The sequence below is a fragment of the Chrysoperla carnea genome, chromosome 1, assembly GCF_905475395.1.
Source record: "Chrysoperla carnea chromosome 1, inChrCarn1.1, whole genome shotgun sequence".
Taxonomy (NCBI): Eukaryota; Metazoa; Arthropoda; class Insecta; order Neuroptera; family Chrysopidae; genus Chrysoperla; species Chrysoperla carnea.
Window position 1 is genome coordinate 83,400,088 of NC_058337.1, and position 15,970 is coordinate 83,416,057.

Here is a 15,970-nt window from a genome sequence, read left to right on the forward strand (position 1 = left end):
TATTTGGGCTGTTGATAAAGATAATTTGATGGTAAAGTAATAAAGGAAATTAAGGTTATGAACGTCTGTCGGATCAATAGAAATCGTATTTGAAATGTGGTATTTTTTAGTTTCTCATTTTTCGACAGCTTTTTGTTTTGTTTACCTACGTACATGTTAAAATGAAGTCATTGAAAACACATAGTGTTTCACGAGGCGAGGCGATTGGTATCACCTCGCGCCTCGCAGAAAATTCACTACCCTAGCTTCGCCTTGACCTCGGCCGAGATAGAATGTTGGCTAGCCGAGCCTCGAAAATTTTTACCATCTTTCACTTTGAAAATTTAAAAATTTTTACCATTTTAATTTTCATGAATGTTATGGTGTAATATGGAAAAAAAAATTATTAGAAAATAAATGGTTTAAAAACACAGAATATAAGTTACTTATTCTATAAATTTTGACTCCTGGAATGAAAATAGTAAATTTAAAAAAAAACTGCCTAACAAATTAAAAGTATTAAGCATAGTCGTGTATACGATGGTCGCATCTAGAATAAAACTCTTCTTTCTGTCTCATACTAAAATCATATTAAGTATATCTTGTTAAATATAAAATTATAAAAACAAAAAATAATTAAAAAATTTCTGGAGTATTTATAAATATTAATATCAGTCATAATTTATTTAGTATTTTCCATATAATTTTTAATAAATAAATATTTATCCTAAAATATTAAATAAAATTCAAGGCGAGGGTAGTCACCTCGGCCGAGGTGAGGTTTTTGAGACAATTTGCCTCACCTCGCGTCGGTTAGTAATCAGGCAAAAAAAATAGGAACCTCGAAGCCTCGGTGAAACACTAAAATCACAATACAACCAAACATTGTTTGTTAGTACTTTTTCGAAATATGTATTAAAAAACTTATGTACCTTTGGGGTAACCAACCACCATTTTTCAAGTTTATTTTGTAAGTTTATATTAAAATAAAAATATAAATGATACGAACAATTTCATTCATCATTTAAAAAAATGCACGTTTAATTTATGATTTAATTTATATTTCATAATTGTCATCATCTATCAATAGTTATATTAATAATTATTATTACTTCTGTTAAAAATAATAAAAATACAATTTATGATTTTAAAATATATAAAATTGTTAAATTTCAACAAGGGTAACATTTAGACAAGAATAGAAAATAATTCTGTTCTAACCAGGTATAATAATGTTCCTTCTTTCTTTAAATTTCTGATTACAAAAATAATTATTATATTTACAATATTTTCAAAAGGTATTATAATAATTTTTAACTTAAAAATAAACCACAAGTCTTCACCTGAAGAAAAAGGTTTGTATACTGTCACTTGAAGATCAATAAAAACAAATTAAGGTGAACTTAGTTAGAAGGTACACACAGTATGAAATATGTTTTATGATCTAAATAATTTTAATGTAATAATTTTATGATCTAAATTCTAAATAATAGTCAAATTTTTTAATTTTTGCACGAGCCCTTTTTATACAGGAAAAACATCATATAAAATTATAAAATACTAAAAATTTTGATATAGGTAGGTAAAGGTTATTTAAGAATTGATTCATAAATTTTTTGGAGACACCGGCTTTTATCAAAGTATTATTATTGTAAAAATTTTGGAATTTCCCAAAAAAATTTTTTTCATTTATTTTATATTCAAATTTCATTGAAGAAATTTTATTTTTGAAAAGTAAAAGCAATAAAACTTTTATTATTCATTTTTGTAAATATTCATTCATAAAAATCACAAACTTTTTGAATTAAATTTTGATTTGTATATATCAATGTCATTAAGTCCTTCTCCATTTTACCGACATTATCAATGGTTTTTAAAAGACGATATTTTTAAGCCATTGCATTTTAATTTTAAAGCTTTTTAAAAATTTTTTTCGCCATGGGTACCTATAAGTGATAAAAGTATATATACAATTTAGTCTAAAGATGACTAAGATGGGGAATATATTGTGACTTTCTCAAATATTACAAGAATCTGATACCCCAAGAAACGTGTAAGTTCACATGTTTTAGAATTTCATAAAAACACAAACAAATTTCCGCAGCTTTTCTTTGTGTTTAAAAACAAAAATTCGTTTATAATGTATACTTTTATTATTCCAACTAATCGACGGAGGCTCATTGTCAAATTTGACAAAATTGTTATCAGAAAATAAAAAAAAAAACGTTTTTTATTTACGGCTAATCAATGGCTAAATTAACCGAAAAAATTCGCAAAAATCTAAAAATTTAATAGGAAAGTTATAGACCAAACAAAAACTATCGATTGATGTCTGGTAAGTTTTGGATGCGTAGGTGCCGAGAAAACCTTAAAAAATAACTGAAAATAGTCGTCTTTCATTTGTTTATAACTTGTTTTTTTTTTTTTTTTTTTTTTTTTTTAAATTCACAATTCTTTATTTTTTTTAACAAAAAAATTTTGAAATTTTTCAAAATATCGCTTTTTTTGAAATGAAAAAAAAACACACATTTCGTAAAAACTTTCCTCTTGGTCGAGGGACTATGGTAAATGGTTTATGGGAGCTTAATCGGAGTTCTTCGTCTTGACTTCTTCGATCATGATATTTTAGTAGCAAAGGAAATTTTTTAATTTTTGATGCTGAGATCGGGCTTAAAAAAAGTAAAAAGTAAAACACGTAGGACTCTGAAACTTGCACACATAACTAATAAATACATACGTACTTTACATTAAAAAAAGTTTGTAATTGTTGCCTTTCATGAAACAACGGTTATGATTCCGTTAAATTGAATGTTTTTGCATCCCAAAAAATGTATTTTTTCTAGGCCCGATTTCGGCATCAAAAATAAAAAAAATTAAGCCCCAAAAAATCGCTGTACCATAATCTTTCGATCAAGAGGAAAATTTTAAGAAAAGTGTTACTATTTTCGAAAAAATATACTTTGATATAACGAAAAATTTTGAAGACACTGAAGATTCTCGGCATCTACGCATCCAAATCGAATTTATCAGGCGTTAATCGATTTAAAAAAAAAATAATCTGCTGACCTGTATTCAAAGAGTTGTTGAATTCTCTCGGTTTTACTGTATATTTTTAATTCATTTGTTTAATTTATAGACAAATGGCTTTTTTCATGAAACTTTATACAGGAGCATCTTTTAACCTTCAGTTCAAAATCTGTTTCAAAATTAACTTGCAAATTTATTCATTGATAGTTTTTTACAATTTTATAAACCATAATGCTTTGTAAATAATAATTTGTAAAAACAAGTCATTTTACGTTTTAAAATTTTATATTAAGAATTCTTTGATACAACTAAAATATCCGACTTTCTTCGATAAGGCAGATTTAAACCGAGTATGAAAATTTACTTCTGCTGAAGTTTGTTCATTAAAAACCTGTTTGAGACAAAAATGGCATAATTTTTACAACAGCATTTATAATTGTACACCCTAACAAAAATCAACCACACTTTTATCAGCAAGAACTTTATTTTCATTAAATACTTTATTATGAAAATTCAAGTTATCAAAGCAGACAGACAGCAGTGATCATACTAATTTGGTTAGGGGTAGATTTTTATTCTTTCAACACATTGATATATCATTCTAAACTGTACATCATCCATATTGATATCTCTGTTATAACTTTGATATATCTGCTGTTATAAAAACTACAAGCGGTTTATTATTACAGATAAATATCTAAGCTATAAAATAATTCTTATCAAAATTTTATTTGTAAAATATATCGAATTAGAATAATAAATGATATTGTTTGTGTGGTTTGTGATATACAATGAAAATGAATCTATTATATCTCTAATGATTGACTGATGGCTTAAAGCTAGGTTTTTAAGCCTATCATGATTGCACTCAAATCAAATGAAACTATTGTGATTTTTTATATAGTAGAGTGATACCAGCTGTATATACCATATATAAATATTCTAAAATCATTTGATAGATAAGTGTGTCTAAATGTTTTGAAATTGGTAAAATTTGTTCTTGTTTTTACTTTTCTCTGATAATTACGAATTTGCTTTAAGTAAGTGGAAATGTTGATAGTGGAAAGTTGTTTATATTGTACCAGTTCATAGATTTCCTGTAGCATATTCAAATTCAAATGGCGAATATTATTTATTAACTAGCGGACCGGAAAGACGTTGTCCTGTGGAAAGGTAACTCCAGTTCATTAATTCCTATACTATGCTTAGCTTGCCCGATAACTCCATCCCGCTTAACTCATCCCGCTAAAGTCATCCTGCTAACCTCCTCTTGCTAAACCCAAATTTTTCTCCTATCTATTGGACAGCCCACTGGCAGACCTTCGGCCTTTGGCCGGACTGGAGCTTTCGGCAGTGGAGCTCGTGGAGCTCTCATATAGCTCTAATAAATATCTATTTACAATAACTGAATTAATAGTAAATAATACCGGAATACAATTAAAAATACATAGTACTTAATAAGTTGTAATATAATGTTACATATGATTTCTATGCGCTCCCACCATTTAATGAAATTTAATTTTTTTGTTGCGGAACCCTTAAAATCAGTTGTAGTGGACCGAATGGTAAATCTAAACCATCATCGAATTCACTTGAACACACACAAAAATTTCATCGAAATCGGTACAGTGACTTACATCTACACACTCGAAATATATTTAATAGATAATTTTGGTTGAAGAGACGGGGAGGATTTTTCATCTAGGTTACCTAGGAAACTAAAACTTTTTCAATCGATTCAGCTTTCTATGAATTTTGAGAAAATGAAAAAATATTTTTATAATTGTCATTTTTTATTTTTTTTTCAGCCATAATTTGAAGTAAGTACAAAAAAATTTGCATATTATATCATTATAAATATCCTGATCAAATCAAACGCACGTATTGGGTTGACTACTAAATCAGAAGTGTGTCCTTTCTAAACTAATATTACAATTAATTCATACTGTAAAAACTTAAAGAAGGTATAAAATTAAATTATTTAAAGAATCAACGAAGTATTTGATAAAATTTTCAGAAATTTATCTACGACACCCACCGTTCAAACTGATTGATTTTTGCTTAACAACATTTTCAATATCGTTTACTTCTCTGCTTCACCCTATATATTATCAAAAATTATGTACGAATGTGACAAAATCGAATTTTTTTGAGTTATGTTAAATTGTTGTGCGAAATAGATACTCATTACTACTTGCGAAATGTATTTTGGGTTTTTAAACTTATTATTTTTGATATATCAAACATATGTCAAAATACATATTTGATATATCAAGAAAGGATGACAATATGATTCTCTTAACAATAACATAAATATATAGGTAGGTTGCTTTTATTAAATTGTGTAATTATTTAGTGAATCAAAATTTTTGATATGAATGAAAAAAGATAGAAACTTGAAACTCTATATAATTATACAAAAATAGTATATTTTAGAATTCGGTAGGTCTCAAGTTGTACAAGATGAGTTGAAATAGAAAACTCAGGTTAAAAAATGCATAATATTTTGACTTTGACATGAAAGTATAAAAAAATGCTTTTCTGTCGATCATTCATGAATGAGTTCTTCATATTTACATTACATTTATATTTGAAAAATATGTTTTATTTTAAACAAAAATTATTATAATTCATTTAATATAATTATTAATTATTAAGCTTTTATATAACTAGCAATGTATGTATGTTTGCCCGGGTGGAAGCTTGTAATTTTGAAGCAGTTACCCTCAACCAATTAGGCCTTAATTTCCCAAATAAATTTAGTTTAAATGAAAATGCATGGTAAGTTAAGTGACGTCCTGATTTTACCATCGCTTTCACCATATTTGATATACATACGGATATCTATTTAGTCTTAAATTAAAAAATTAAATTAAAAATAGTTTTTAAAACACAAGCTTTTATTGTGTTAAAAAGTAGAAAATCATTTTTTCTATGAGTCACTCATACATGACTATTCGCAAAAGCTTGAGACGCTCAATATAAATCTAAGTTGCAAGATACCACCCGAACAATCATAGTTACATTGAGGTGCTCTGAATCATTGTTGATATTTTATATTGAGCGCCTCAAGCGGATAGTCATGTATGAGGTACTCTTAGAAAAAATTATTTCCTACTTTTTAATACAATAAAAGCTAGCTAAAAAGTATTTTTTATTTAGATTTTTTCTAAACATAGATCTGGAAGTCATTCGATGTACATACATACATAACTTAAAAAATATTTTTCTTGAAATGCATCCCATCGTTTGGGAGTTACGGATAAAAAATTGAAACAGTCCAAAAAATTTTTGGAAACTTTCCTCATAATGGATAAATGAAGAGAATAAAACTTTTCCAGCTTTCCGTCAATTATTCAGTGTACAAACTACACGTAACCTGGCTCAAAAGAAATAAAATTTGTTAATAACATAAAGTAAATTTTTTTGTATAAATTCAAAAATAAGTTAAGAAGTGATTTAAAAAACATTAAATGTAATATTTCGTTACGTTATAAGTGGCAACTCAAAAAATAAATAAAGACAACACTAAAAAGTTAAATAAAGACAACATTATACAATATAATTTAATATACTACAAAAAAGAATCCCTTTTCAATATAATATACTATAGCTTTTTTCATTCATAAAAAGGTACCTTTTCGATTGTAAAGTAACTTATAAATATAACATTGCGACACCCCTAAATTATCATGGAAGGGATATTACCAACCCTAAATAATTTAGAGGGGGTAACGTATGAACCAATCAAATGGTAACGAAAAACTAAAAAGTCTAAAATTAACGCCGTCACCAAATTAATTGATATATGAAGTGAAAAAGTATATGCTTTTTTTTGACTCATAAACCAAAAAGTTTTCCAAACTTTAGATCACTTTTGGATTACAACTGATACAGTGAAGTTGATTAGTTTATCTTGTTTTATGAAACTTGTTTTTTTGAACAAGTGGTGTTTTAAATATTGCGTGTTTGGTTTCTAAGTGTAACGTGCTTTGAAAACTTTTGTTTGATTTTTTTATTTGTTCTTGTTTTTGGAAATTCTTTTCGGACGTTATGATAATGTTAAGTAATGCAAACACATCATCGATTCATCATCAAGATACGACAAATTTAATGCAAAATATGGATCCGAGAATGCAAATGAAAGTTTCACCTTCATCAAGTAAGTTGAGCTTAAGTTAATAATAACTTTAATATTCATATTGGGAATTGGTACAGTTTTAGACTTAAAACACAATAAAATTTTAATATTTGAATCAAATTCGAGAATAAAATATGCGGAAATGTGCCTATTCAATTGTTTTGAGTATGTCTATCTAATATGAATAATTTGTTGTTCATATTTTGCGTGAGTACCTATGACTCACGCCTGTATGAAGTCACACATTTAGTTTAGTGCTTCTAACTTTGTGTAGTTTGTGCTTCTAAGATATCCGAAAAATAGCAAAGCTTTTAATTTTACTTTTGCCAAAACATTAGCAAAGACATTTGAAATGGAATAAGGAACATGGTTTCAGTTTTGCATGTTTACTTTTAAGCTGAGGCTATGTGTACAGAAGCGGGTCTCTAGCTTAAATAGAATTTTTCCTATTTCTGGTGTCCCATTTTTGTACAGAAGGGCTAAAATATCAACTAATTCTTCTATAGTCGAAATTATCAACCCAACTGTAAGACAATAACCAATTCGTAATGAAAATACCCAGCTTGCAATATAATTTGGTTTAAAAAGAATTCACGCTGAAAACACGATTGTGTACGAATAGATTTATGTTTTTTTTTTTTTTTTAAACAAAAAGCGTTTACCTATTATAATTTTTAAACTCAGCGAAAACTTCGCCTGTTATATTTATAACAGTATGTTGAAAGTGAGAGAAGTTTTTATTTTTCGACTCCAGGCTAATTTTTCTAAATAAATTAACATAAAGATCAAATATACATTGAGTTTTTTTCTGCAAGTTTTGCCTATAAACATAAAAGATTGATTTTTTCACTTATTCCCACATAAAGTTTTTAAAATAATGATACTGCTTATCAACAAAAAAAAAATTGAAACAGATGTTAAATTTACTCTAATTTATTAATCAACCTGTTTGCATTGTATTAGAATTGTGGGAGAATTTATTATTTATAAACATTTATGTATGTGTATATATCAATTTGTCGAACCAAATGACGCTCTTATTTTCCGAAATGAATATATATAGAATTAAAATGTGCCATATGGGCTGAAATCTCAGCTTACCAATTTAGATGTTCATTTTATGTTAGCTTTTAGGGTAACAGTTTTCTCATATTTTTAATGACATGATGGGGGTAAACAATTTGTACGTCACAATTTGATACTTGTCTGGCTTAGGCCGAAAAAACCGCATAGATATACAAGTTTTGAATAAAAAATTGCCGGTGAATGAAAATGGTTTAGATATATTCGACGATGAACACGCGACGTCATTGGCAAACATTTCTCGAGTGACTAAATTCTGTCAAGCAAGCTTAGTCACTGGTGAGACAACAAAAAAAAAACCTTTTGACCGACAATCAAGAAAACATTTACAATTTTCAGAGTGAATTGCGACGGGCATCCTGTTTTATAGTATTAGACAGAGTTATATGCATTTGTTATTGGATAGTTTTTTGTTTTCTTCATGCAATAACAAAATAAAACATTCTTCACAATTTCCATGGCTCTGGCCAGGATAGAGCGTTTCACTTAAAAGCCCTACAAGAGAACTTTCTTAGATTAAAAGTTATGAGGCTTAGTACCTTGCTATAATTATTACACATACCAACTCTTAGAGATGATTGAGATTGATCTAATGAATATATCCCATGCTTCGCCAAAATAGAAAATCACTTTTTAACTTTTATCTCAGGCTCTATGTCTAAAGCACTGGATTATTATAGAAAATATTTGTTTTCATTATAGTCTTAAAAAGAATTTGATGCATGATCCTTCTACATAGATTTCCATAATATTAAGTATTTATGTCATTTATATATGTCATAACAATGGCAAGAAATGTATACCACAAATATCCACTTTATCAAAATCTCTGTGACTAGTTTTTGACAACCCTTAATTTGGCATTTCCCTTCCTTATACCTAGTAAAGAGCAATCAAAAACACTAACTATTTCCGGTTCTTTTGTAGGTACATAATTGAAATAAAAACATTACTTGAAAATAATATGACATTTAAATTCAAACCCCCAACTAAGTAATTAGACTATTGTTCATTTCTAAAAAAACTGTGGGCGGTAACTGCACTCTAAGCGATCCCTCTTTAAATCAGGATATATTATAACTCTCCTGGAAATGATCAATGTTATTCTCCATTCTTAAATTAAAATTTCTTGTTACAGGTCGTATATTGTATGATATTCCATGCAAAGTATGCAGAGATCATTCTTCTGGTAAACATTACGGTATTTTTGCTTGCGATGGATGCGCCGGTTTTTTTAAACGGTCAATACGTCGTAATCGACAATACGTTTGTAAAGCAAAATCAGAAGGAACATGTATTGTGGATAAAACTCATCGAAATCAATGCCGTGCGTGTCGTTTAGCTAAATGCCAAGAAGCGGGTATGAATAAAGAAGCTGTACAACATGAGCGTGGACCAAGAAATTCTACATTACGCCGCCAAATGGCATTATTTTTTAAGGATCCAAGTGAAATTGGTGCACATCATCATTCTCGATTACCACCAGGAATTATGCCACCACTAGATTTAAGTATTTCACAATCATCACCACCCCCACCAGCGCTTATTTCTCCACATGCATATATGTGCAATCCAGCGCATCTACCACGCGTAAGTATTTATTATTTTTACAAAGCTACATGAATTTCCCATTATTTAGTTTATTGTAAAGTATTATGTTTATACAAGATAAAGATATATCTATAAATATTTTCGAAAAGAAAAACTTAATCAAAATATTTCGTATCTTGGTGAAATCATGTTGACATATGGGGGTATGAAGTTTTATAAGTCACAATTCTGATTGAAGTAGACACATAAACATAATAGATAATTTTCAACCAATAATTTTGCTGCTGATTTAAGAGAGCATTTAATCTAAATTTTGATAATTTTATTTTCAGTTTCCACTTGGTTTGCCTATGGCACCTCCAGCAACAATGGCACCCGTTTTAAATCCTGAAACAGTATGCGAATCTGCGGCACGTTTATTATTTATGAATGTAAAATGGGCTAAAAGCGTTCCAGCATTCACTACACTCCCGTTATCAGATCAACTGTTACTCTTGGAAGAAAGCTGGAGTGAATTATTTGTCTTAGGAGCAGCACAATTTCTTATACCTTTGGAACTCGGACAATTGGTACATGCTTGCGGAGCCTTAAGTTGTACAGACACAGATCCAACCAAAACTTTGAAATTGTTACATGAAGTAAAATTGTTTCAAGATACTTTAGCACGATTTGCTGAAATGCGAGTAGATCCACATGAATTTGCATGTTTACGAGCGATTGTGTTATTTAAAACTTCGTTTGATGGACCTTCATCTTCTGGTATGTCACCAACTACGTCAGCGGATTCTACCTCCTCAACAACCACTGAACCAAAAGTATTATCAAGTATTACAAGCGTAGTTTCGTTGCAAGATCATACACAATTTACACTGAATAAATATATTTTAACAACGCAACCTGGACAACCATTACGTTTCGGAAAATTGTTACTCTTATTACCAGCTTTAAAATCTGTATCGAATAGTACAATTGTGGAGTTATTTTTTAAGAAAACAATTGGTGATATACCAATTGAGCGAATTATTTGTGATATGTATAAATCGAATAATGATGTATAACATTGAATGTTACGAAAAATTTCGATTAGCTTTTATATTTAACGGTTAGACTAGAAATTCAGTGTTGCTGGCATTAAAATAACAACTTCTATTTTTTTTTTAAATTTGAGAAATAATTGTAAAAGTTGAAATATATACATTCAGAATATACTGTGACTTCTTCGTAAAATTGTAATAAAAAATTTAGCAACCTAACTTTGCCAGGCACACTATTTTTTACAGAAAATTTTCTTCTGGCAATAAGTGCAATAGATAAAACTATATTATTACAATTTTTGGCAACTAGTTTCTAACATCGTAACTTTTTCATTTTCTTAAAATTACTAATTTTTGTACAAAGAAATATTAAAATTTGTTATTTCATACAGATCTTACGTATGTTAAAAATATTATATATAATTTTGCTTTGTCTATTTATTGAAAATTTACTCTAAAAACTATTGACAGAATTGTGAAAAATTTTCGTCGAAAAATTTCATTCTCTTAAACCGTTTTTAATTAACATTAAAATTCTTATTAATTATTATAGAAACTAATGATTTTTTTTTTAATTTTGTCAATAAATTTTAAAGAGTAAAACAATTATTTTAAAATAATTTCGTTCTAGAAATTAAAGTGATAGTAAATTTAAAAATTATTTCAATGTAAATTGTGTAAATATTTATTAAATGATTTTAGTTTAATTAATAAATGCACATAAATAATTCGATGTTGATGGGAAAAAAGAGGTATTGTACGAATTTCACAGGCAATTTTCTACTGCCGTAACATAAAACTGATTTGTTTGAACTAATCTCTTTTTATCGAACATCATCAAATTATTTTTAAATTAAGAATGCAATAATTTCGTTTTTAAGTTTGTTTGACATTATAAATAAAAGAAAAAATTTATTCATGTAAAAAATTATATTTAAAAAATACAGAATATACATTTTGATTTCAAATTTGCTTTTTGATTGTTTGTTTATCACTTTTCAGATACTTATCTCTTTACTTTATTAGTAGGTGCTTGTTAGAAATGCAAATTAAGATAAAATTAGAGAACATCGTCGATTTTCGCTGCTTGATATTCAAATTTCGGACAAAAATGGGTGTTCATAAATATGAAATCTGCTAGTAACAGATTTTCCTACAGTTTGAATATCTGATTTTAATGATTTTAATATTTAAATTTGGAGTCGATTAGTTTTAGGTTGAGATTCGCTGTTTACTTACGTGGTAAGTTCATATTGTGTTTACCCACAGCTTTACTGCGTGTTAAAAAAAAAATTAGTGTTTCAATAAACCCGTATTGATCAAGAGAACGTAGCTATTAAATTTTATTATATAGTAGTTGAGCAGATCTGTCTCACTACGCCTCATATAGAGACGAGGAATCTCATTAGTATTCTTGATAAAAAAATACAAAATGTAGCCAATTTTTAACACGCTTTTATTAGCTACGTTAGTATGAACGAAAATTTTGAACATGATTTTGACTCTTCTCAAAACATCGAATTAAATCAAAATTTAAGATATATATTTATTTGCGCTCCCACCATATTTTTACTGAAATTTTGATAAATTTTTATGATAAAATGATTTTTTTCAATTGAAAGGAATTATATTCTACCGTTTAGTTTAGCTAGTTATAAAAGCATTTTTTTTAGTTTTTTAAACTATGATTTATTTATTTTTTTTGTTTTTTTTTATTATTTAATTATTTACGTTTTCAGTAAAAATATTACCGACCAAAATAAGGAATTCTTTACGTAAATACGCCACAAACAACGTTGATTTCACTGTTCTCTTTTTGAGACACACAAACACACGAATAAAGAAAGATATGCACTAATAAACAAAATCACATTGAGAAATATTTTCTAAACACATGGTATTATTCTCTGAAGAAGAAAAGTCTAATAGCCCTTGATTCTTAGTAATGAAAAAAATTATGTCATATCTGCCTCTTCCTGCGAGGCTTTATTAAATTAGTACTTTTTTTGCTTTAATAAAAATATAAAAATAAAGTTTATGCGTTTACCATTCCCAAAAATGTAATGTGAAAGCAGTACATAGACTCATTTTTTTTGCCGTGCAAAAGTATTTTTGTATTTGGCATAAAATTATCCTCGTAAAAGAATAACAATAAAAACCGGTCACCAATTTTCCGAATAATTCTGTTTCATGCTCGCCATAATGCTTGCGTAACTGCGTACGTCTTTACATCTGGGCATTGGGCAATTTTTTAAACGCTTATAAGGCCCTAAGCCCGTTTATGTTACTTTTCTCTCTACTTTTAAAACTATTATTATACCTTATTTGTTATATGAATATCAGACCCCAAACTACTTGATTTTCCTGCCTTATACACCTATTTTTGATTCATTACTTTTTGACAGAAAATACCTGAATGTTTGGAAATTGATAAATTCATATTGACAGTGCGTGCTTTAAAAGAGTTAATTTTTAAGAAATCTGAAGATGATGCTAGCGAAAATTTTCTTGAAATCTCAAGACAATTTATCCGCTTTTAATGGGAAAAGTTTTTAAAACCGTATAAGTAATTTTTATGTAAAGAATTCACTTTTGGTCATCTCTTTTTTAAATATTGGGTCAAAAAAACTGCATGCGTAATCTTGTCACACATTCTTATAGGTAGATTAAAATCAACTGGTTGATCATTTTAACAGCAAAATGCAAAAATTGAAACATTTTGTTACAAAGAATTTAAAATAATCTGACCTATATATATATATATATATTTTCTTAAAAATATAATAAGAATTATTTGTTAATATTTATTGAAATAATTATCCTTTAAACTACATACAAAGTACACCTTTAAAAAAATATTTAACACCTATTAGCCAAAGCAACAACAAAAAAGTTTGAAGCAAAAACATTTTTTTTCGCTTGAGTACACATTTTAAATTGGAGAAAAGGAACTGTTTTGTAAATACTTATTCCTAGTGACATTTTGACAATCTTTTTATGAATTGGATTGTACAAATTCACCTATGTTAGTAAATTGGGCATGTTTTTTATGTAATAGAAACTATAACATTCACTCATGGTATTTACTCTTTCTCCCGCCCTGATAATATCGTTATCTTTCAATCAACATATTTGGAGGCTGTGATTATTTATATATAATTGTTGCAGTGATCGATTATTGCTAAATTTGAGTCCATATATGAAATCTGTGAAACGGCTCCCAGTAAATAGAAAAGTTTATTGATACCTATCGAATTTAATTTAAAAAAAACTCCACAAGAAAGTGGAACACGAAGTTCGTCGAGCCGTTATTTAGCTTGATTTAAATCCATACGCATAATATGATATTGTGTTTTAAACCATCGGGAAATCTACGGCATCTACCGTAGCTCCAAGACACTTGTTTTAAGCCTTCCATCTTGTCCCTTTCAAAGTTTTTAAGTGTTTAAACAGTGTGTAATACAAGATCAATGAGATCCATGGTTTCCGCTAACAACCAATTATCCTCAGTGAGTAGATTCCAAGACACCATTCAAGTTATTTTCATTTTCTCTCCACGATTCAGCATTAATATGTAAGAGCAACCTCTTACATTTTGGTTCTTTTGTCGGGAATCGAATCCGAGCCTTCCGGGTGTATTCCGAGCCAGGTATCAGCAGCTGCGTGAGAGCCAGATACAAGTGCTTCGTTTACTTCCCACCAAATATATAATAGTATGAGAAAAAAATAGACCAAAGATTAAAGAAAATTTATCAGCAGGTCATCGTTTTATAACAATAGTGTAAATAGTTAATCTATTAGTGAAGTTAAAACCCAGAAGGCGTTCTGTTATACATACAATTTGTCAAAGATTTACTTTTTTGTCATTACATGGAATAATATTATGTTAAAATATTTTTGTTAAGGTTTTCAACACAATGATAAGGTAGGTATTTATTAAATGTTGTATTGTTTGTCATATTATAATATGGAAGAAGATTCAATGAACATTAGATTTAGATGGATGAATAATTCCTTGATTAAAATATTAGAACAATTAAGAAAATGAATTACGAATATTTAGTGATGTAATTCTAATATTGTTAACTAGCTAGTAGATGAAGTACGCTTTCCTTAGCTTAGAATAAATGCTATAATTTTATTTTTTAAATCGTTTAAATTATTGATTAATTAGAATTAGTTGTCCGTAATTAATAATATCGTGATATTTCATATATAATTGACCATGATAGCAAATTTCACGCCAGAGGTCTTCAGTTATTCGTCTATTTTTAAAAAGAACATGAATATATGAATTTTTCCACTCTTTAGATTCATTTACAAATTACTTTATGAACAAACAAACAAAAAATTTAAAAGTCTGCTCTGCCATTTTTCTTCGTTCTATTAAAAGATAATTTGACAAAATTCAGTCATCTAAGGTAATGTTGTATAATGAAAGGACAATTCTGAAATTTGATAACTTTCCATTTTTATCTCATCTTAAACAAGGTGGGAAATTTGTGTTTTGATAACATGATGTAAGTAAGTTGTTGGTACTAACATATATATGACAAGTATTAAGTACCGGATTCTTATATACCAACACCGGATAGTAGTATTAAACTCCCATAATAGGCAATGTTGAAAGAAGTGTGACTTTCAATTGGTTCGTGTACCGAAAACACCATATATTTTTTATCTTGTATAACCTTTTGACTTCGCCTTTGATCTTCTAATTAAAGTAAATGAATAATAAAGCGAGAAGTTGTATTATTTGTTTTTTCCCAAAAAGTTTAAATTAGAGAAAGATCAAAAAATGGATTCTGTGATTAAAAAGTAAAACATAAAATTGGCTTACTTCTTCTATAACTTAGCTTGTGATAAATATTTAAGTTTTATGAATCTATAGTAACTGAGAAATTTCAAATTTTAATTTTAATACATTTCTTTAAATTTCTCTTTGCCATTGATCGGTTAAACCGAATATCTATGAGATCAAAGTTCTCATGATCATACTGTTATTTTAATGACTTTTACAAAACGTGAAGGCATCGTAATATATTTGATTTATAAATTCGGGGTAAATACAATAAGTTCTACCAGAAAATTGAAAATGAATTATGTTTAATATTTACGATTTAATCATGGAGTGTGCCGTCGATGATCAAACTTA

The 15,970-nt window shown here is 28.1% G+C and overlaps 1 protein-coding gene across 1 annotated transcript; it reads left to right on the plus strand.

The window, feature by feature from the left end:
- Positions 1-7,093: 7,093 nt before the first annotated feature.
- LOC123305331 (nuclear receptor subfamily 2 group E member 1) lies at positions 7,094-10,839 on the plus strand. The gene is made up of 3 exons (XM_044887017.1): positions 7,094-7,168; positions 9,369-9,805; positions 10,114-10,839. Exons 1-3 carry the CDS (start codon positions 7,120-7,122, stop codon positions 10,837-10,839), a joined length of 1,212 nt encoding a protein of 403 aa, XP_044742952.1. The 5' UTR covers positions 7,094-7,119.
- The last annotated feature ends 5,131 nt before the right edge of the window (positions 10,840-15,970 follow it).